Below are 23,498 nucleotides of genomic sequence, written 5' to 3'. Positions count from 1 at the left end.
ACCCACTCTGAATTTACAGGTAATGATTTATGCCAGGTAGCAAAAAAGGACACTGATGGAACTTATTTTCTAATCATCTAAGGCACCTTTGTAGAAGGGTCTATTAGAAAACATTTTACGATCTGGGGAATTTTAACACTCCTTGCTGAGCAATACTTACAGCAGTACACTACCTGTGGAGTAAGAGAAAGTTCGGGGTGGTTTATATATTAATATATTCCAAGCAAAGCATTAGCCACCGCAGTGGTTTACATGTATACACCACTTCACTACAGGAGCAAGGAACACGTGAGCCCAACAGGAAGGGAAGGGCCCCTTGCTCACGTTGATTCACTCCACCTTGAACTCTGACATACTATCCTGCCTTCAGAAACTCAGGCACCATGAGTCACCGCAGGTCTAGAAGGAGCCAGAGGCAGCAGACAAGGGAACGCCTGCATTCTGCATCAGAGGGCTCCCAGCCCTGCAAGCCTGGCTCTCTGAGAGGACAGTGGCCCGGGGTTTGGGGCAGGCAAACCAATTCTTTAGTGCTGCAGTGGGGCACCATAGCCCTCTCGGAGCAGCGGTGTTGGTGCTGGGCTGACTTAAAGCAGCATTCTTCTGGAACTCTGTGCAGAAGAATCATCTACACAGGAGGAATCTTGTCAAGCTGCATGCAGGACCTGGGGCAGAAGGCCGGGTGGGATGAGATTCTGTACCACATTGCTGGTGATGCCTGCTCCCTAGACTACACTTAAAATTCTAGATCACAACTAGATCTACATGAGAATCACCTGGGTGACTTTTATAACCATAGGGATGCCCAGGCCTCACTCCTTACTAATTAAATCAAAACGATGCTGGAGAGGGGACAAGGCCAAGGGGGAGTCTTGATCCAGGCTCAACATTGTTCTGGGCTTTCCTGGTGGCTCAGTGGTAAAGAATCTGCCTGTCAATGCAAGAGACACAGGTTCGATCTCTGGGTGGGGAAGAGTCCCTGGAGAAGGAAATGGCAACCCACTCCAGTATTCTTGCCCGAGAAACCCCATGGACAGAGGAGCCTGGTGGGCTACAGTCCATGGGGTCACAAAAGAGTCAGACACGCCTCAGCAACTAAACGACGACAACAAACAATATTGTTCTAAAAGTTCCCCCAAGTGTGGTCAAGGTTGAGGTCAGCTGGTCTCGGGTTCAACTCATTGTGAAGCAGGGGCCAGCCTCAAAGAGGCTCCAGCAGACAACCAGAGTCACCTGGTTTTGTTGCTGTTGTTCAGTCACTAAGTTGTGTCCGACTCTGCAACCCCATGGACTGCAGCACACCAGGCTTCCCTGTCCTTCATCATCTCCCAGGGATTGCTCAAACTCACGACCATTGAGTCAGTGATGCCATCCAACCATCTCATCCTCTGTCACCCCCTTCTCCTTCACCTGGCTTTACCACTTTCAATTTTCCCCACCAGGGGGACACATGCTAAAGGCAATTTACTGCCACCCCTCATTTCAATGACTATTTTCAACATAGAAACATAGAAGCAAGAGAACTCTTCCTCCTCTGCCCCTCACCCCAGTTCCCAACACAGAGTTGTGTGCATAACAGGCTGAAAAACAGGCTAATTGACAATGGTGAGTTTTCCTTCCTCTCTCTGACTCCAAAAAAGGTGCTAATAAGCAATTATTGCACCAAAGAGAAGAGGAGAAAGGGATCCAGAGTATGCAATGACTGAACAGCACTGAGACCTAAGTATGTTGCAGTCTATTGATAAAACAACCTTAAGGATGGGCCAACAGAGGAGCAAAGCTTCTTTCAAAATTCTTAATGGCAAGTGAAGAAACTGCAGTTTTCTTTCAGTCATTGATTGGATTCAATGTGTTTGAGTTATGAAAGTTGATGAGTTGTAACTCAGACCAAAATAATATACAACCACAAATAGTTTAGCCTTTTATCTTTACTTTTAACCTACAAAGTGTAAAGTGTTCATAAAAGATTTCAATAAATATAGTAAGGCTTCAGGTGATCACTGTTCTGAGTGGAAGAGTTTGCTTTCTAACATACTATAGCTAACATACACCCAGAATCTTTAAAACTAAAAACATTCACCACCTTACAGTGACAGATACAACACATCGCTTGCCCCAGTTTTGTTCCCCAGCTCGAGGTATCTCTGTACTGTCTTCCATTCATCTTTGATGCACAGAGAATGACACAAACTATTTGGACAGGTTCAGAGAATGCAAGTCTCTTGATTGGTGTGGCCTGAAAGGTTTACTTTCTCAGTACAGTGTTTTTACTGAGTCCTCTGGACAATTAGTAATGCAGCTTACAAATAAATAAAGCTCAACCAAGTGGCTTCGAAGCTCATGAAACAGCAAGAAAGGCAGCAGAAGGTCCTGAGGAAGGGCAGCAGTGAAATATGAGCTCTCACACACTGCAAACTCCAGGCAAACCCCACCAACAGAAAAGTAACTAGCTACATACAAGTTGTTTCATCTTGCCCAGAATACGGGAGGTCTTCTCCACGGATCCTCTCATTACTCTCTCAGTATAAACCCTTGGCCACAGGGTCTCAGGACCAGGGCGTGAGGAGACGGCTGAGCACCTCCAGATCACTCAGCAGAAAGTGGCCCTCCAAACAGACCACAGCCCCCACGCCCAGGCACATCTCCCCGCCTGCAAGTTAAGCTGGCAGCACCGGTCCCACAGTCCTGAGGACCGCCCGCAGAGGAGAAGCCCGTGCTGACAGTGGCCTGCCTCCTGCATCCTTTAGAGGGACTCCAGGAGCCAGTCACCGCCGGGGAGCGGGGAGACGGGCAGCGTCAGGTCCCTCGGGGGGCCCCGCTCCCTGCCATCCTGGAGGGAGTTCTGCTCCTGGAAATACTCGTCCTCCTCGTCGAAGAAGCCGTTCTCCAGGGCGTAAGTGCCGTCTGGGCTGGCCGCTGCCTGGCAGGCTCCCTTGTACTCCTGGATGGACTCATAGAGGCTGTACAACTGGCAGAGCAAGGACATGTCCAGCTGTCGGAGGCCAACCTTGAGGGAAGGGGTGGGGAGGTAAAAGCGAGAAGTCAGCAACGGAAGGGCGTCTTAGCGCTGCTCTCAGTCAGCAGTCTGCCCGTGCCAGCCTGTTCTTTCCACATGGCCAGCGACTCAGAGCATCCCTCGAATGCTCTGGCTCTTCAGTTTTGAGAAAACCTTAATTATGCAATGCCCACACCTCAGACGTTACCCAACATGTCAGGGGCACCTGTGGGGCAGCGGGCCCAGCCTACAGAACATCACCTGGTGATCCGGCCCGCCCTGCAGAGAAACAGCCTTGCACATTTTGAAAGCCCCAGCCAGCTTCACTTTGGACACCAAGATGCAAGGGTGTCGTCTCTTCCTGCTATGATCAGATTCAGAGAAGACCCCCATGTGGTCTCTCTTTCCTGGGGCAACAGTCTCTGTGCCAGGACCAGGAGCTCAGCAGTTAAGTGTCATACGCTGCCCCCTGGAGCACCCACCCTCCAATCAGCTGGGTCTCCAGACTCACAAGGAGTCAGACTCCCTCTCCTTTGGACAAGAGGACATCTCCTGAGATGGCTGTGGGGTCACTCCCCAGAGAGAACAACCGCATACACCTTAGTAAGACCTGGGCCTCTACTGATTTCCCTGGGAACTATTTTCCCAAGTGATAACAGAACAAAGAACATTTCAAAGTCACACATTTATCTTCAAGTTCCTTCCTCCCCCCATGGCCCATGCTAGGGAAAAGAGAAGAATCAGGACAGGAAATGCATCGTTTTCATCAATCCCAGAGAGAGAAGGGTTAATTCACCTAGAAACACCACCCAGACCAGCCTAGCCACTCTCTCCAGTGCATGAGAACCACTCCTGAGAAGCCTGCAGATTCCGACTCTGGCCAGGTCTAGGGCCACCGGGAACGAGGACGCCGAGCAAGCTGCTGAGCAGTCGACCTCCAGGACTCTTAAGATGGGAAACTCTAAACAGATGCCAGGAGACTTGCCCTGCACCCTTCTGCTTCTGGGCTCTCAAGCAAGTTATAACCATCTCTATGCCTTGGTTGATGACAAAATGAAATAATTTCTCTTAATCTACTGGATTAAATGAAATATCAACTATTTTTAATAAACAGCAAACAAATGTCTCCCATGTACCAAGCACTACGCTAAAGCACTCAAGATGCATGGGAAAGAATACGCAAAAACACAGGGAATGTGGTTTTTTTTTTTGCAGTCTAACTTTATTGAGGCTTTCAATGGCTAACTTGAAGATCTCTCTGGGTAAATGTCACAGTGCACTTGAAAATATGTGGGTTATTTTCAATTATCTTTTGATACTGATGTCTAACATAATTCTACAGTGATATGAGAACAGGCTCTGTATGATTTCAATACCTTTAGACCATGAAATCTTTGCATCTTGTTTTATGTCCCTGGATATGTTTCAATGTCTTCTAGTTTACAGTGTATGGGAACTTGAATAGAATTTGTATCCTACTGTTGTGTGAAAATTGTATAAATCTTAATTATGTTGAATTGGTTCACAATGCTTTTTCTGGTCTACTATATCCCTCTACTTCTCTGTATATTTATTCCATTAATTTTTGAGAGTCTGATATTAAAACTCCAACTAAAAAGCTTAATTTATCTACTTAAAAAATAATTGTAATATAGTAGTGTGTGATGAAAGTGAAAGAGGAGACTGAAAAATTTGGCTTAAAGTTCAACATTCAGAAAACTAAGATCATGGCATCTGGTCCCATCACTTCATGGCAAATAGATGGGGAAACTGTGGAAACAGTGAGAGACTTTATTTTTCTGGGCTCCAAAATCACTGCAGATGGTGACTGCAGCCATGAAATTTAAAGACGCTTACTCCTTGGAAGGAATGTCATGACTAACCTAGACAGCATATTAAAAAGCAGAGACATTACTTTGTCAACAAAGGTCCGTCTAGTCAAGGCTATGGTTTTTCCAGTAGTCTCATATGGATGTAAGAGTTGGACTATAAAGAAAACTGAGTGCAGGGAATTGATGCTTTTGAACTGTGGTGTTGGAGAAGACTCTTGAGAGTCCCTTGGACTGCAAGGAGATCCAACCAGTCCATCCTGAAGGAGATCAGTCCTGGGTGTTCATTGGAAGGACTGATGCTAAAGGTGAAATTCCAATACTTTGGCCACTTGATGCAAAGAACTGACTCATTTGAAAAGACCCTGATGCTGGGAAAGATTGAGGGCAGGAGGAGAAGGGGATGACAGAAGATGAGATAGTTGAATGGCATCACCGACTCAATGGACATGGGTTTGGGTGGACTCCGGGAGTTGGTGATGGACAGGGAGGCCTGGCGTGTTGCAGTTCATGGGGTCACAAAGAATCGGACATGACTGAGCGACTGAACTGAACTGAATTGATAGTGGAACTATATGTAACCTTGTTCTGTATTTCCCAAGTCTCCTGTAAATGTGTTATCATACTTAAATAATTTAAAAAATAAAAATATATCTTAAAATTATTAAAAATAAACATTAATATTTATTAATAAATACATTTTTAAAAGAAACAAAGAGTGCGTCAAAGGATTTAGTCTTTATAATTACCCAGCAATGATATTTTCTACACAAGAGAAGCTATCTGGTGACAAAGCTAAATTCCAGGTCACTCTTCTCACCGTCAACCACTCACTCTTGTTCACCAGCGATCTCTCTGGTACAGCTGAACAGATCACAGAAATGGAGCCACTTGCACTGACCTGGCGTGTTGGCCAAGACATTCAAAGGAAGACCCAGATAGAGACGCAGGCCCTGTCGTTTTTGGCGTGATTCCCATCGTCCCAGAATTCCTTCTAAAGAAGCTGTTTCCGGGAAGAGACTTCCAGCAAGCTGGGGGCGTGGCCTCCAGGCACGCTCCACCCCAAGGCATCCTACTCTCAAAAGTTAATTGGCTATTTTGTTGTTGTTGTTAAGTTGCGAAGCCTTGTCCGACTCTTTGTGACCCCATGAACAGCAGCCCGCCAGGCTCCTCTGTCCATAGCATTCTCCAGGCAAGAATACTGGAGTGGGTTGCCATGCCCTCCTCCAGGGGATCTTCCCAACCCAGGGATCGAACCAGAGTCTCTCATGTCTCCGGCAATGGCAGGCGGGTTCTTTCCCTCTAGCGAGCCCAAAACTGTAAAGGAAAAAGTAGTAGAGCATGTGCTATCAGCCCAGGTCTGCCACTCTCCTGGGCCACAGGAGGTGGGCACAGCTGACTGCAGAAGCCCTGACTTCCCTCAACGCCGTGCTGCCCCGAGTGTGGCTCCAGGTTGCTCTCCTTAGGTGCTGAGGCGTCCGAGGCGTTCCCAGGCCTATGTGGGAGACGCGCTAGGCTGGGAGTTGGATCATAACCTGGATCTTTCTGCACTGTGGCGGCCGGTGACTCACAAAGCTGCCTTGTCATCGGGCGGAACGCTGGCCTAGAAACCAAGTCTGACCCACCTAGGAATACAGCAGAGCCCCATACACGCCTGTTACACAAGCCAAGAGATGCCGAGGCTTTGGACTAATTTAACAGGGATTTAACACAACACATGTGCACAACAAACAGCCTGGCTTCTCAGGGCCTCCTCCTTCAGGCTTATGAGATTCAACTTCCTCTGGTTCGCCAGCAACCCTCCAGATTAGCCAGGAGGACAGGAGCTAAGTACATACATACAGGAGCAACCTAGCTTCCCACCCAGGACACCTCTTCCCCTGCTGAGGTAGTTTATACATTTTCACTTGAATTTTCTAAAGGTAAACTGAAAATCCCTAGGTGGCATCCAATAATCTGACCTGGAAGAATTCTCCCTGTGCCTCCTCCACCGGTCAGTGTGGTCCCTTCATCCTGACTGTCCGCTGGCTGTTTTTCTGGTTTTTTTTAATAGCATCAGATTCATTTTATTTAATTCTCCAAGTTTTTTCCTTACCTTTTTTTAATTTATTTTTTTTAATTGGAAGATAATTGCTTCGCACTGCATCCCAGGCTTCCCAGGTGGCCCAGTGGTTAAGAATCCGCCTGCCAATGCGGGAGAGATGGCGCGATCCCTGATTCGGGAAGATCTCACACACCATGGAGCAACTAAGGCCATGTGCCACAAATACTGAGCTTGTGCTGCAAAGCCTGCAAGCCTCAACTACTGAAACCCTAGCGCCCTAGAGCCCATGCTCCACAAGAGAAGCCTCCGCAAGAAGCAGCCTGCACACCACAACTAGAGAAAGTCCGCGTGTAGCAATGAAGACCCAGCGCAGCAACAAATATATATACTTCTAACAGTGCAACACCATCTCCCCCTCCCCTCTCCTGACGTGGACGGGCTCCCTCACCGGTGCTCCTCACCTTCCCTCACCGTCTCTGCCTGTCTCACGGCACTGATCACCCTCTCCCTTTGCTGTGCGTGCACACGGTCTTCCTTCTCCTACTTGAGGACACGCCCGGGAGGCATGGACCCACCTCCCCTTGGGTCCCTCAGCACCCAGGGCAGACCCTTGAGGAGGAAACTCAGACACTGTGACTGAGGGAAAGCTAGAGAGACCCCAGTGCCCACCCAGAGAACATCTGGTGGTGAAGCGGCCTGGCAGTGGGTCGTGCTGGGATCCACAGGGCCCTGGCTCCACCCCACGGTGCCCCTGAGGAAAGCCACAGGCCACACGGTTCTCGCCACATCATCAGAAAAGCACTCAGCTCTTGCCTGACAGGAGACAACACAAGCGAAGATTCCTTGCTGAGAGCTCACTGCAGGGCCAGCAGCTGGGAGGCACGGACAGACAGCAGGCTCTCAACAGGAGGCCACGAGGCTCAGGGGTGTGGGAAGCAGAGGAGGCCCGGCCAAGAGAACTAAGCTGCAGTTACGTCTTAGGACATGATTGAATCACCCACGAACGAGAACTTCTCATCTTTCCAGGAGAAAAGTGGGGAGAGGCAGGGACACACGCCCTCAGCAAGCCCACTAACCCTCTCCTCTGTCCTCATCCCGCTGCAGAAGCCCGCCCGCTTAGCGATGTGTTCCCTCAAGGACAGGGGCTAAGTCACAGCTGGGTTCAGAAAATGCAGCTCTTTCCTGAAAACCCAGTTGAAAAATTCAGACAGCCTCATTTTAGAAAAGTACAGAATTCTTAGACCCTGTAATTTGTAGCCCCTTGTCACAGATCTCTGAGACAATCAAGAACAAGCCACTCGTCTCCACGCTTTAAACTGCCGGCCTGACTCCTTCCTCTCTCTGGTTCAGGCTTCCTGCTTCCTTCCTGAACGTGTCCCACAAACAGAGCTCCCCGCACCCCGCTTACACACAGGTGGCTCCCTCATCCCCAGCATCTCCAACAATAGGGCCAAACAATCCTGAACCACCCTCAAAATGGTTTCAAAACTCACAATGGGCTGGCCACATGTATACACCTCAGACAGGATGGAGGTTCCCAACTGGGTTTCGGGTCACCAAGTCTGTGAATATCGCTGGAGGGTGTTAGGGAGAAAGTTCTTCCTGACTTTTAGATGATAATAGAAATGTTACCATTAAGATACGAGTCTTAGAAGATGAAAGAGAACTGCAGTGGGAAATTAATGTTGATTGGAAAAGAGCATTATGAGAAATTTTAGGAAGTTTTTAGGAGTAAAAACTAAAGAAAAATAGTCTGTTTTATTTAAGAAACTAAAAGCCAACAGGGAAGCCCAAAAACAAAAGTTGGGGGTAATTCTCGTGCTTATATGAAGCTCTTTTATGTCTGTCTTCTTCAAGAGACATAAAAGCAACTTTTTCTGAAATATAGCAATGAGTAGAAAACAAGACAAACATACTAGGAAATGGTCTTATTTGTACCCAGGTCCATATAGGAAACCCGGCCCAGGGTGGAGGGAGGGGAATAAATCTGGTGCAGTCACAGTTTAGTCCCAGGGGTCACATTGGGGTCATTTTGCAATGAGCTTCTCCCCTGCCAGTCCACTATTTCCTACTACTGTGATTGCTCAACCATAAGATGAAAAATACCCCACCTCACATGGTACAAGGGATGTATGGGTCTGAAGTTAAGCTATAGAATCAGGAACAGGAGGCCCCAAAATATGGAGACAGATGCAGAAAAAGTCTGGTGGGTGAACATTTAGTTTGAAACATAACGGATGATAGAAACTTGACTGAAAAAATTATATTATAGTCATACAATAAAAGGGTTTCTGTAGTGGCTCAGTGGTAAAGAAGCTGCCTGCAATGCAGGAGACCCAGGTTTGATCCCTGGGTTGGGAAGATCCCCTGGAGAAGCAAATGGTAACCCACTCCAGTATTCTTGCCTAAGAAATCCCATGGACAGAGGAGCCTGGTGGGCACCAGTCTATGGGGTCGCAAGAGTCAGACATGACTTAGCAACTAAACATACACACACATACAATAAAAACCAGGCAGTTATTTAAAAGAGCAGCTCTCTAAGTAGAAGAGTAGGACACTGACCAACACACACCATTAGGCACAAAAGTCCAAGGTGCAGAACAGTATGCTGAGTAGGACTCACTTTATACATTATGCATACACACATGCAAGCTTTTGACTAGAAGAGAAAACGTCTGTGAGCAGAATTTACTTCTGGAAAGTGGGACTGGATATTTACAGCCTTCTGTACTGCTAAAGAAATTTTTTTCCAACAAGCATGTTACTCTTAATTTTAAAAACTAGTTATAATAAAGTATATAACTTATGTGCATTGCTAGTAGCGCTGCATGCTTGTAAAATCTCTCAGGAGGACTCACTGGCAATGTCTATCAAAAGCCTTGAAATATCACATAACTTTTAACCAGCTAATCAGTTCATTGCTAGTGACTCAGGAGTAGAAAACCTCAGCTGTACACAAATAGGTAATCCTCCTCCTTGTTCTGTGAGGTAGGTGTGGATTCTGTTACCATTAGGAAACTGAGCCCTGGAAGATGCAGGCCCTTCACTAAGAGCAGAGGGCTGCAGTCAGGCGGTAGGGCCCCAGCACGCATGCCCGGCCATCACCTGCACTGCCTGCCCAGACAAGACTGGAAGAGGGCGCCACGTCCTGGGGGCAGCAAGCTGCTGAGATCACAAGTGACTCTTATCATTGGCTTTTCCCAATTTTCTCTGGTGGCTCAGATGGGAAAGAACCTGCCTGTAATGCAGAAGACCTGGGTTCGATCCCTGGGTTGGGAATAATCCCCTGGAGAGGGGCATGTCAACCCAGTCCAGTATTCTTGCCTGGAGAATCCCAGACAGAGGAGCCTGGTGGGCTACAGTCCACAGGGTCACAAGAGTTAGACATGACTGAGTGACTAACACCTTGACTTTCACCTTTCTGAGTTTTCCAGATTTTCTACTATGAATATGTATTAACTCATAATGAGAGAACTTTTAAAAACATAATAAATGGCTTGTAAATTTATTTTAGACAATACTATTAGTAAATGCCCCAAATTCAATGAGTGTCTAGCATGCATCCGCAGGACTGGAATGTAATAAAGATCACAGTGACTTAATGGATCATAACCTGATTTCTGAATAAAGGATGTGTTGATAGAAGAACGCTGAGCTGCATACTGTTTAAAAAGAAAAGACCGAAAAGAAAAGCTTCATTGGTGTTGATCTAACAGAGAAAGAGCCACAGCTCAGCTGCCTGACCTGGCTGGAGATACTCCTGCAGGACCCCAAGCTCCCAGGTGAACTGTGATTCTGGGCTCCCTAAGCAGGCTTCCATCAGTCACTCGGCTCCTCCCCAGGGGGTATGCGTCCGTCAACCTCATCTCCTGTTAACGCTGCAGCCCCACCGAACTGAGGACTGCCTCAGAAGAGCCCTGGTGACTCAGAGAGAGCAAGCAGACCAGCTGCTACACCTGAAGGCACCCACGCTGATGGATGGAGCCCATTCTGCAGCTCAGCGGTGCTAGTGAAGACATCCTTGTCCATCTCTAACCTGCAATAATGGCTGAACCCATGAAGCCACTTCCTCTCATTCTGTCCTGTGCAGAGAAGGAAAAAGAAAAAAAGCAATTGACCACTGTCTTTAAGACATGTCTGCATATTCCTTTACTGGCTTTCCCAATTACAAAAATAAAATATTCCAACTGTATTAAAAATTCAATGGCTCATAATTATACAGTCTTCCCTAATTTCATGTCCTAATGCAGCAATCTTAAAGTGTTTTGGTCTTGCGACCCCTTTAGACTCTTAAAATTACTGAGGGCCCCAAAGAGCTCCTGTTTATGTAAATTATACCTATCAATAGTTACCTTATTAGAAATGAAAATTGAGAAACTGTCATATAAAGCCATTAAAAACACTATACCCACTGCTAACATACATCACATTTTTATAAATGAGATTGTGTAAGAAATCTTTTTAAGGTCTGGCTTATATTTTTCTGTACTTGATCCTTCATAACATGCCTTTTTGGTTGAAATAAACCTGGCCTCACACAGATATGTACTTGGGGAAAAGGAGTATTTAAACCATCTTGCAAGTTAACAGTGGATATTCTTGTTTGGCACTATCCTTAGGTGGCTCCAGTGTGGAACTTGAAACTATGCCAATGAGCTTTTAACACTGTTTCATTAAAATCCACCAGTCTTGCACATTGAATGGATCTTTTAACCATGTACCAAGCATTAGTTACACGAAAAATGTGGAAAATTGATTCACTGAATGTAGACCCTCCAAATATTGATACATTTCCTTAGGTACTATTTTGGAAAATCACATTTGCCCATATGACCCCCACCTAATTATGGACACCCCCACAAAAGGATCTGGGAACCCATAGGTGTCCTCAGACCATAATTTAAGAACTACTGTTCAAAACATATCCACTTTTAGCTGTTTAGCGTACCTGCCTCAAGACACAATGCACATACAAATGTACTTATGTACTGTTTTGTAATTTACTTTTCCAAACCTTGAACACCTATGTTCATTTACATAGTTTCCACATTCTTTTCAACAATTGTATAATATTCTATCACTGTTATATATTATTATTATAGAATACTACTATATATCACTGCAAAAGATATTCCTGTATAAGTACTGTTATTCCCTTGGGTGGCTATTTCTGCAAGAAAATTTTTAAAAATTATGAAAATGAAATTGCAGGGGAGAAGGCAGAGAAGGGAAATGGGATGCTTTCCTTCCAATCCCTCAATTCTGGGACCACAAACAGTGGACCATTCATCAAGGATGTGTCAAAGGCCTGAAAGTTCATTACTTAAGATGATGAATGCAGACACGAATGCAGCTGATTCTAAAAATCAAGCGGGACTAGAGGAAAAACCGTGACTTAACTAATGACATATGGGAATTCAACACCCATTTGAAGGTTACTTTGCATTTTGTCATTTTCTTGAATGATACCTAATTGAAATCGCCTCTCTGCAAGAGTAGATTCAGTAAAGGAAGAAAATCTGAAGCTAAAAATCAGGAAACCAAGTTCTTGGACAACAAACAGAAAACTTTATGTCAGTGTCTAGTGTTTTTTAGACAACTGACATAAAAAGCAAGAGAAAAGGTTGGTGTCCACACAATATTAAAGGCCAGTGGCCATCCCCAGTCTCCTTTGACCAAGGCCAACCAAGAATCTTGCATTGGGAGCTAACATTCTTATTCTAGATGGCACTGCATGGGCTTGACTTGAGACTGGACCTCCAACCATAAGCCCATTTAAAGACTCAAACCCCCTCTCTGAGACCCTGTTGTCTCATGTAGGGTGAACTCTGTGGGGATCTGGGCTATTCAAGTTCATGCCCGTCTCCTAGCTCCTAGTTGACCGCACAAGGCTGTCAGTCATTTAGGTGTTGCCTCAACTAAAATTAAAAGACCCTTACTCCTAGGAAGACAAGCTACGACAAACCTAGACAGCGTATTAAAAATCAGAGACATCCCTTTGCCAACAAACAAAAGTCCACACAGTCAAAGCTATGGTTTTTCTAGTAATCATGTACAGATATGAGAGTTAGACCATAAAGAAGGCTGAATGCCGAAGAAATTATGCTTTCAGATTGTGGTTCTGGAGAAGACTATTCAGAGTCCCTTGGACCACAAGGTGATCAAACCAGTCCATCCTAAAGGAAATCTACTCTGAATTTTCACTGGAAGGACTGATGCTGAAGTTGAAGCTCCAATACTTTGGCCACCTATTGGAAGAGCCAACTCAATGGAAAAGACCCTGGTGCTGGGAAAGATTGACAGCAAGAGGAGAAGGGGGAAACAGAAGATGAGATGGTAGGATGGCAGCACCGACTAGATGGACCCAAGTTTGAGCAAACTCCAGGAGATAATGAAGGCAAAGGAAGCCTGGGGAGCTGCAGTCCATGGGGTCGCAAAAAGTTGGCAACTTACAACTTGGTGACTGAACAACTAAAATGCGGGAAAGTTAAGTGTTGCTGCTCTGAGGAATCAAATCTTTTTTCTCAGATTCAATTCTTCACCCAAACCACTGCAGTTCAGAAACTAAAAAGTTCTGTGTGGACAACTTCCCACTCACAGGTGGGTAACCAAAGCAACTACTGGATAGTTTGAAAAAAAAAAATGAGGCAAGGAGTTTTCAAAGTTACTATTTAGAAAGGTGCTGCTGATGGTTTGCGAAGTGGAACTCAAGAATCCTCAGAGATCTGCCATCTCCCGTCCCCAGGGCTAAGGCTCTCTTTCCATCTCTACACTTTCACGTGACGCTTCTGAGGACCTAAGCTTGATGGGCTAAACTTACAGGGCTGCTGGGCAGTGGTCTCTGAAGAACCCTGTAAGGAAAGATGTGTGCCAGGATCCCTGTGGGCCCTGAGAGTCACGTGTGTCCTTCAACCACATGCAAGGATTTGAAATGCCAACAGAGATCCCCTGAGCCAAGCTAGTCTGTCAGCATACCAGATAAAAATCTTGCAAACTGTGGGGCCCTTGAGGCCAAAGTATTTTTATCCAGAAAGAGGTCTGCAGGGAATAAAATTGGTATAGCCACTACGCAGAACAGTATGGAGGTTCCTTAAAAAGCTAAATATAGAGCTACCATAGCACCCTGCAGTCCCACTCCTAGGCATATATCCAGAAAAAAACATGATCCAAAAGGATACATACACCCTAATGTTCATTGCAGCACTGTTTACAATAGTCAAGATATGGAAGCAACCTAGATGTCCATCAACAGAGAAACAGATAAAGAAAATGTGGAAAAAAAAGAAAATGTGGAATATACACAATGGAGTATTACTCAGCCATGAAAAAGAACAAAATGCCATTTTCAGCAACATAGATAGACCTAGGGATTGTCATAGTGAGTGAAGGAAGGCAGACAGAGGAGAAATATCGTATGACATCCCTTATAAGAAAGGGGAAGTGTTGGGCAGTCAGTTGTATCTGACACTTTGTGACCCTAGACTGCAGCCCTCCAGGCTCCTCTGTCCACGAGACTTCCATGCAACAATACTGGAGTGGACTGCCACACCCTCTTCCAGGGTATCTTCCCAACTCAGGGATCGAATCCAGGTCTCCTGCATTGCAGGCAGATTGTTTACTGTCTGAGCCACCAGGGAAACCCAACATCCCTTATATGTGAAATATAAAATGATACAAACGAACTGATTTACAAAACAGAAAAAAAACTAACAGCCTTAAAGAACACACTGTGGCTGTGGGGTGGGGGGATGGGGAGAATGAGGGGAAGGGACAGGGAGGGAGTGAGGAATAGGCATGTACACACTGCTATATTGAAGATGGATAACCAACAAGGACTTACTGTATGGCAGACGGAACTCTGTCATATGTGACAGAGTTATGTGGGAGCCCGGATGGGAGGGGAATTTGGGGGAGAATGGATACATATTTATGTATGGCTGAGTCCCTTCACTGTTCAGTTGAAACTATCACAACAGTGTTTTGTTCATCGGCTATACCCCAATATAAAATAAAAAGTTAAAAAATAAAAAATGTTAAGAAAATACTAGATATCTGATATTTTGGCTGTCTAGCAGCAGCCCGCTGCTCCATTTCTGCAAACTCTTCTTTCTTTTAGGGATGCCCAGCCCTGCACCCCATCCACACAGTCACACCACCTTAGTAAATAAAACACCATCTTGGCCTCAGTCACCAACAGCTGTCCAGAGTCCCCCAAGCTGGGCCCACTGGAATTCTTCCACACAGTATTTCCAAAGTAGGAGTAAGAAGCATGGCTGAAACTAGGAGTGTGGACACTGTCGACAGTCACATTCCAAAATGTAGGGGGGAAGAAAAGGAGGGTAAAGAAGAATACAGTAGCCTTCCCGGGTTCCCTACCAACCGTGGTTCTAGTCTGCCTCCGTACACATCCAGCCCTACAAGGTTCTCCTTTTGCAAGAGCTGGTTCAAATTGAGTCCCTATTACTAATAAAGTCTTCAGACATGAAAAATGACACACAGTCTAAACTACTGCAGTCGTATTCCTGTAAAGACAGCCACCTCTGCTAGATGTTATAAGCTCCTTAACACCTAGATAGTTCAGCCCTATATCCTAGCTCAGCCCTGTATCCTCCACAGCACTTTATAACCAGCAAACATGTGGGAAACATCTGTCTGATACAATCCAAATACACTCTCTGATGTTGGTTGGGGGGAGGGGGGGAAACCAATTTGAACTTCTTGTTTTAAAGGATGCTTTCAGGTCTAAAGAGCAAAAAGCATCTGTCTGACCCTCACAGCTCTCCAAATGGGCTCGCTAGGGGAGGGGAAGGGAGCTCACAAGGGCACAGAACTTCAGAGTAAGCCTATTACTGGCACAGGAAGTGCTGAAACTCCAGTGGACATCAGGACTCTCAAAGCAGAGCAGGGCGTCACCCACACAGGCGCCCCTCAACACCAGCTCCCCCGTGTTCTGCCCTGACCATCTGTCAATCAGTTATCTGCAGGCTCTGCCAGCCTCCGGCTCCACGTTCTGAAACGTTTAACATACTCTTCCACTGATGCAACGCAAACCACCTTCCTCCATAAGCAGGCACTTCTCCTGACTCCCTTATTGCTGTGATGACCACTTTCCCAATGATGAATGACCAAAGTTATTACTGCCATATAATGGCACCCCATGGAGTTAGACAAAACATTTTAATATACACTGACCTAGAAAATACTTGCAATGTGTGCCCCCACAAAGTGGTAAAACCCTATGATTTAACAGGGTCTTGGAGCTAGACAGGTCTGGCTGAGTTTGTCACCTTAGGTGAGCTACTTAAATTCTGAATCCCATTTTTTAAAATGTAGACTTTCAGTATCTATCTCCTGGAGAAGCTATAAAAATCAAATAAGATGATGTATGGAAAACATTTACACTGTGCCTACCAGGAGATATGCCCAGATAGTAAAGTGATCAGGTGCTAGGACTGTAATTTTTAAAATATTATTTACTTATTTATTTATGGCTGTGCCATGTCTTCTTTGCCTCGAGGACTTCTCTCTAGCTGCAGCAAGCAGAGGCTACTTTCCAGTTATGGTGCTCAGGCTTCTCGCTGCAGTGGCTGCTCCAGTTGCTGGGCACGGGCTCTAGAGCGCATGGGCTTCAGGAGTTGTGGCACGTGGGCTCAGCAGTTACAGCCCCCCTGGGTCTAGAGCACAGGCTTAATAGTCATGGCACATGGGCTTAGTTGTTCTACAGCATGTGGGATCTTCCCAGATCAGGGATCGAACCTATGTCTCCTGCACTGGCAGGCAGATTTTTTACTACTGAACCATCAGGAGACTGAAGCAGAAGACAGATAGATAGATGTATATTTTTTTTAGCAGAAGATATTAAGAAGAGGTGGCAACAATATACAGAAGAATTATACAAAAAGATCTTAATGACCCAGATAACCATGATGGTGTGATCACTCACCTAGAGCCAGACATCCTAGAATTCGAAGTCAAGTGGGCCTTAGGAAGAAGCATCACTACGAACACAGCTAGTAGAGGCGATGGAATTCCAGTTGAGCTATTTCAAATACTGAAAGATGATGCTATGAAAGTGTTGCACTCAATATGCCAGCAAATTTGGAAAACTCAGCAGTGGTCACAGGACTGGGAAAGGTCAGTTTTCATTCCAATGCCAAAGAATGTTCAAACTACTGCACAATTACACTCATCTCACACACTAGCAAAGTAAAAGCTCAAAATTCTCCAAGCCTGGCCTCCACAGTATGTGAATCGTGAACTGCCAAATGTTCAATGGATTTAGAAAAGGCAGAGGAACCAGAGATCAAATTGCCAACATCCGCTGTATCATCAAAAAAGCAAGAGAATTCCAGAAAAACATTTATTTCTGCTTTACTGACTATACCAAAGCCTTTGACTGTGTGGATCACAACAAACTGTGGAAAATTCTGAAAGAAATGGGAATAGCAGACTACCTTACCTGTCTCCTGAGAAATCTGTATGCAGGTCAAGAAGTAACAGTTAGAACTAGACATGGAACAACAGACTGGTTCCAAATAGGAAAAGGAGTCCATCAAGGCTGTATATTGTCACCCTGCTTATTTAACGTAAATGCAGAGTACATCATGAGATACGCTGGGCTGGATGAAGCACAAGCTGGAATTAAAATTGCTGGGAGAAATATCAACAACTTCAGATATGCAGATGACACCACCCTTATGGCAGCAAGGGAAGAACTAAAAAGCCTCTTGATGAAAGTGAAAGAGCAGAGTGAAAAAGTTGGCTTAAAGCTCAACATTCAGAAAACTAAGATCATGGCATCCAGTCCCATCACTTCACGGCAAATAGATGGGGAAACAACAGAACAGTGACAGACTTCATTTTTGGGGGCTCCAAAATCACTGCAGATGGTGACTGCAGCCATGAATTACAAGACACTTCCTCCATGGAAGAAAAGTTATGACCAGCCTAGACAGCATATTAAAAAGCAGAGACATTGCTTTGCCAACAAAGGTCTGTCTAATCCAAGCTATGATTTCTCCAGTAGTCATGTATAGATGTGAGGATTGAACTACAAAGAAAGCTGAGTGTTGAAGAATTGATGCTTTTGAAGAAGCATGTTGGAGAAGACTCTTGAGAGTCCCTTGGACTGCAAGGAGATCCAACCAGTCAATCCTAAAGGAAATCACTAAATATTTATTCATTGGAAGGACTGATGCTGAAGGTGAAACTCCAATACTTTGACCACCTGATGTGAAGAACTGACTCATTGGAAAAGACCCTGATGCTAGGAAAGATTGAAGGCAGGAGGAGAAGGGGATGACAGAGGATGAGATGGTTGGATGTCACCACCAACTTGATGGACATGAGTTTGAGTAAGCTCTAGGAGTTGGTGAAGGACAGGGAAGCCTGGCATGGGGCAGGCAGTCCATAGGGTCGCAAAGAGTTGGACTCGACTGAACGACTTAACTGAATGGAGCCGTCAGGGAAGCCCCACTGTAATTATTAATTGTTTTGCTTAGGGGCACTTTCCATTAAAAAACTTAAGCTACTGCTGGGGGATTCCCTGGTGGCTCAGTGGTAAAGAATCTGCCTGCCAATGCAGGAGACACGGGTTCAATCCCTGGTCCAGGAAGATCCCACATGCCACAGAGCAGCTAAGTCTGTGCACCACAACTGCTGAGCCTGTGCTCTAGAGCCCAGGAGCTGCAACTACTGAGCCCACGTGCCCCAACTCCTGAAGCCTGAGCACCCTAGAGCCTGTGCTCCACAAGAGAAGCCACCACAATAAGAAGACCTCTCACTGCAACGGAAGAGTAGCCTGTGCTCACCACAACTAGAGAAAAGCTGGCACAGCCAAAAAGAAATAACAGAAATAAAATTATTTTTAAAAAAAAAGTCATCTCTGGCTCCTTATCATCACCATCCTGACTCTATGTACCCAGCAAGTCCTGTGGATTCTATTCCAATGAAGTGTCTCCCATGTGATCCTCGTTTCACATTCCGGGTCCCCAGGCTGCTGCAAGCTCTCATCTCTCCGAGCACATCTCCGGTACCTCCCAAGCTCAGCCAGCTCGCCCTTCTCAGCACCCTGCTTTCACAGTAACTCTTCAAAGCCAGTTCTCCTGCTTTACCTGCTCCTTTGCTACTCGAGGCTTTCCTCAGGCCACCTGGCCCCAACCCGTCCTCTCAGTCAGAACGTCCACGCCTGCCCGATTCCAACAGGAGTGCACGTCAGTCTGGATTTTCTATCACCCGCTCTCTTCTTAAAATGCAGTCCCATTCTGAGGGCTTCCACACTACTGCTGCTCTGTGTTCGTACAGGACTTCTTAAAAAGGAACTAACTACATTTGGCCAGGACTTCTTGTTAGTTCCCTGGGCATAGATGTGACCTAAGGCCTTCAAATTCAATAGATCAACACAGACTACTGGGCAGATAATTCAAGCACACACCCTCAACTCTAATCTTGCAAGCCTCCACCCCCACCCCCACCCCCGTGGGAGCCTCAGTTTGAAGTAACCCCTGAGACCCCACTGCCCTAGGTTAGTAAATCTCAAAAAGGCAAAATAAACCAGAGTACTCCTAAAGACCTTGTGACATTTCTTGAAAGGGACTTGTCAAGGCCTGTAGCCATGTTTTGTCTTTATCTCAGCTAAATATCAGACAGACCTAAGACGGCTGTTTATTTTTCTTGCGTTTCAGAGAGGCTGAGAGAGAGCTCTGGTCCAGGGCATAATTAGAAGGCTGTGACTGTACTTTAGTTGCACCAGGAGGGACCTGGAAAAACACTTTCGGGAACAGCATGGTTACTCCCAAGTGGTAACTTGGGAGTGTGCAAGACTCCAGAGCATGTTTATAAAGTAGAGAGAGTTTCACAAGGGGAGTGGCCTGAGGTTTTCCTGTCTCTGGTCCCGTAAATTAACCAGGATGAGTCTTCCTATTTCACCCTCTTTATTTATGTTGCATCCAAGTTCAGACTCTAAACATACTGGGTGTAGGCTTATCTAATGAAAACACAGCTTACGAGCTGTGGAATGCTAGTGTTGATTAATGGTGATTAATAAATAAAAACAGTTGGCTTGAAATTTAAGTCATTCTGTCAGAAGCTTAGAAAATCTTCTCAGGGAGAACTGGAAATCACTTCAATGGCAGCCAGAGTGGGAAGACAATACTGAATTGCTGAAAAGGTGTCAACGCTGTTTTTCCAGATTTAATTATTAGTTTTCAGGACATTTTCCCGAAAGAAATGCATAAACGGAATTTTTCTACATAATATCTTAATACACTAAATGCATATTTAAAGGATTCCTATAATAAATTTGGGTGCCAATTTATTTTGCGGGAGAAGACGTTTTCATATATTAGATTTCCTTAATAAAGTATTTACCTGTGCCAGGAGAGGGGGGAATCTGCATTAGGTAAAAGGAAAGGGCAAATTCGAAACAGAGAGAGGGGCCAAGAAAGGTGACCAGAGGCCTGCAGGAGCGTTAGACGGGAAGTTTTTCTGTTCTCTTCTGAGCTGGCCTAAGCCAGCTGGAGACCCTTGAGCTGCTTTTGGCTTCACCCTAACTCATTAGTCCTAGTGCACGAACACCTAACATACTTCCCAACGACCGAGAAAAATTTAGCCCCATTGTTTGCACCTCAGGCACAACCTGAAGAACCCACATGGACTTCACCCACACGGCGAGGACGCCACCGCCCCAGTCCTCTCTAGCGGGCTTGGGGAGCCAGCTACCACGCGGAGACTGTCAGGGTGAGCAGCCACTTTCCCGGCATCTGCGGGCCGGAGCCGCGCCGCTGTAATCCGATTCTGCACGCGCCCTGGGCCGGGGGGAGGGGGCGAAGGCTGTTCCAATCCGCAGTCTACACTCGCGAGGACAAAAAACTGTCCTCTTCAGGACAGAAAAACACAATCGCACACAGCTCTTAACACCGCGGGCGCAGTGAAGGCCGCCCCCCGAACCCGGGAGATCTGCTGCCCCCTGGGGAGGGGTGACCAGACGCCCACGGCCCGAGGCCAAGCGCCAGCCCCACGCCGCGCCTCCAGGGTCTCTGAGCCAACTGGGGCCGCACGAGGAGCGCCGGGTCTCCAGAAACCTTCCTTTTAAGGGGGGTACCTCCCTGGGCGAGGGTCCAGTAGTGGGCACAAAGAGGACAAGCAAAACGGGGTAGTTGAGAGGGCAGTGCATCGGCGCCTGGGGCCAAAGAGCCTGAGACGCGCGGGTGGCGCGGGGACTTCCGGCGAACTTTCCCAGAACGGCGAGGCCGGCTGGGAAGGACCCCAGCTCCGGCCCGCGGACCTCCCTTACCATCTCCTTGCGCAACAGGGCCAGCGCGGCGTCCAGATTGGGGGGCTTGGCGGGCAGCGCCGCCGCCCGCGCCCCGCCGCCTCCCGCGCTCCCGCGGCTCAGCTCGTCCTGGATGCGCGACTTCTGCGCGTACAACCTCTCCAGGTGCCGCCAACCCCCCGACGCGCCGCCGCCCGACGCCGAGTGCAGCAGCCCGCTTAGGCTCTTGGGCAGCGGAGGCAGCCCGTCCACCCGCAGCCCGCGCACGGAGCCGGCCGCCCCGGCTCCGCTCATCCCGTCCGCCCAGACCGCGCGCTCTCCGGTCCGCAGCCGCCGCCGCCGCCGCCGCAGGCTGGGGCCCTCGCTCCCCAGCCCGCCCCCTTCCCGGGGGCGCACCGCCCCCCTTCCCCTCCCCGCCCCGCGCCCCGCGCCCCGCCCCCTCTCAGTGCCCCGCCCCCTCCCTGCGTCCCCGCCCCCTCTCCGCGCCCAGCCCAGCGCCCGAGCCCTCTCGGCGCCCCACCTCCCCGGCTCTTCTGCGGCCCCACCCACTTACTCCACCCTAGCGCCCATCCCCGGGCCGGTGCCTGGCTCACTTTTAGCACCTCCTGGGACTCTCGCCTGCCAGCCCTCCTCGTGAAGTCGAGCCCTGCCCTGGCTGACCCACTCCCGGCAAGGTGGGCTCCGCTACCAGACCCCAAAGCTGCTTGTAATTACTGATAGGGGAGGGTCACCTCAGATGCGACCCGACGAGGCCAGTTGGTGCGGCGAATCGGGGTATAAAGCCTCCCCCTCCGGGCAGGCAGGACGTCGGGGAGGTTTGGTAGTGCTGGGATCGCTCCCGCGATCACGGTCCTTAGAGGCGGCGGTGGTCGCAGCCGGCGGGGGTCCGCGGGGACCGAGGGGGAGGAGGCGGGGCTCTGGCCACAGGAACCCACCCCCGCTCCCGCCGGTCCCCGAGGGCTGAATCTAGACCATCTCCTGCTAAGTGTGGCTTCCTGCCGGGAGAGCTGGGGCCCCCAGGCTCGGGCCAGTCACTAGTTCACTCTAGGGCCCACTAGCCTTCTCTGTAAATGGCAACGTCCATACCATTGTCCGTACGGGCAGCAGCCAAGAGGAGCGCTGAGTCAAGAAGAGCTTGGCCAAGAGTAGCTAAGAGTCATCTTTGGAAACCTCAAAATGCGACCAAACGTGTCCTTCAATCTGGCTGTGAACACTAGAGTAGTTCTCAATGGAGATGTTAGGAGAGTGAAGAAAAGGATTATACCTCAGAAACTATTCTTCAACTCTGAGGCAAAAATAAATACGATTCACAACTCAAGAGAGGGAGAGAAAAGAATCTATCTTTTGGAGGAAGAATAAAAACGACAGATGTTACAACCAGATTAGAGACAGTAAAGATAAGAAGTTAAGACCGATTTGCAGAGACAGCCTCACTGCAGATTAAAAACTAATGCAGTATATAGAGAATGGATACATTATAATGCCTACTGTTGGCTTTCGTTATAAAAGGGACTTAATTGTTCTAAATTCATTCAATGGGATCACAATTATAAAGTGTTCTGAACACTCTCAGACGTTAAACTCCTGCACTTCTGGGGTTTTTCCCCCTTTATCTATCATTCCCCATAGACTCCTCTCCAGAATCAATCTGTAACATTGGCAGATGTTCTTGATACACCCTTGCAACCTGGTGAGAGGAACATGGAGAAACTCCAGTGCAAGCAGTGTGATGCAAGGGTGTCATGAAGGCTTCTCACCCCGCCCAATGCCCAGAATTTTCATCCTCATCACTGTGCCTCACCTACCACTAATTGCCTAGTTACATTTCCTGATTTCAGATATTCATTCATTTGCTTATTTAAACAGTGGGCGTCTGGGAGAGTTACAGCTTTGCTTGTTTGAGAGTAAGGGAGGGGGAGAGGAAGGGATGGGACATTTGATCTTTCCTTCACACCTTTGGCATGGATTGCTTTAATTTGGTGTGTCAAGTTGCTATCTGTCCTACAGTAATTAACAGAAATCATTGACGTAAGGTGGTAGCAGGTTATGTGATGGTGAAATAAGAAATAATTTCAAAGTATGTGTGCACTTAAATCACATGGCCAAAAGGAAAGAGAGTTGGAGCCAGTGGGATAACAGAATGAGGTCCCTGGTGCCAGGACAAAAGAGACAGTTTACATGATGCAAACCCTACAATTAAGGCAGGTTCTATGTTCAAGTATGTGCTCAACGAGGGGAAATCATTTATATTAACAAACAATAACATCCAGTGTGAAGAGAAACTTCTGCAGAATGTCTGTGGTACTGATTAAGGTTTTATTTATATAAACTCAAAACGTAATTATGCAAGAGCCCATTAAA

General features: G+C 47.1%; 1 protein-coding gene across 1 annotated transcript; it reads right to left on the bottom strand.

The window, feature by feature from the left end:
- Positions 1 to 1,907: 1,907 nt before the first annotated feature.
- Positions 1,908 to 21,480, bottom strand: FAM89A (family with sequence similarity 89 member A). Its single transcript, XM_020905513.2, has 2 exons — positions 21,159 to 21,480; positions 1,908 to 3,004 (listed from the first exon to the last, which is right to left on the bottom strand). Exons 1-2 carry the CDS (start codon positions 21,429 to 21,431, stop codon positions 2,741 to 2,743), a joined length of 537 nt encoding a protein of 178 aa, XP_020761172.2. The 5' UTR covers positions 21,432 to 21,480; the 3' UTR covers positions 1,908 to 2,740.
- Between the last annotated feature and the right edge of the window lie 2,018 nt (positions 21,481 to 23,498).

The sequence above is a fragment of the Odocoileus virginianus genome, chromosome 7 (genome assembly GCF_023699985.2).
Source record: "Odocoileus virginianus isolate 20LAN1187 ecotype Illinois chromosome 7, Ovbor_1.2, whole genome shotgun sequence".
In the NCBI taxonomy this organism is placed as follows: domain Eukaryota; kingdom Metazoa; phylum Chordata; class Mammalia; order Artiodactyla; family Cervidae; genus Odocoileus; species Odocoileus virginianus.
Note: the sequence above shows the minus strand (reverse complement) of the source record. Positions and strands in the feature narration are given on the sequence as shown.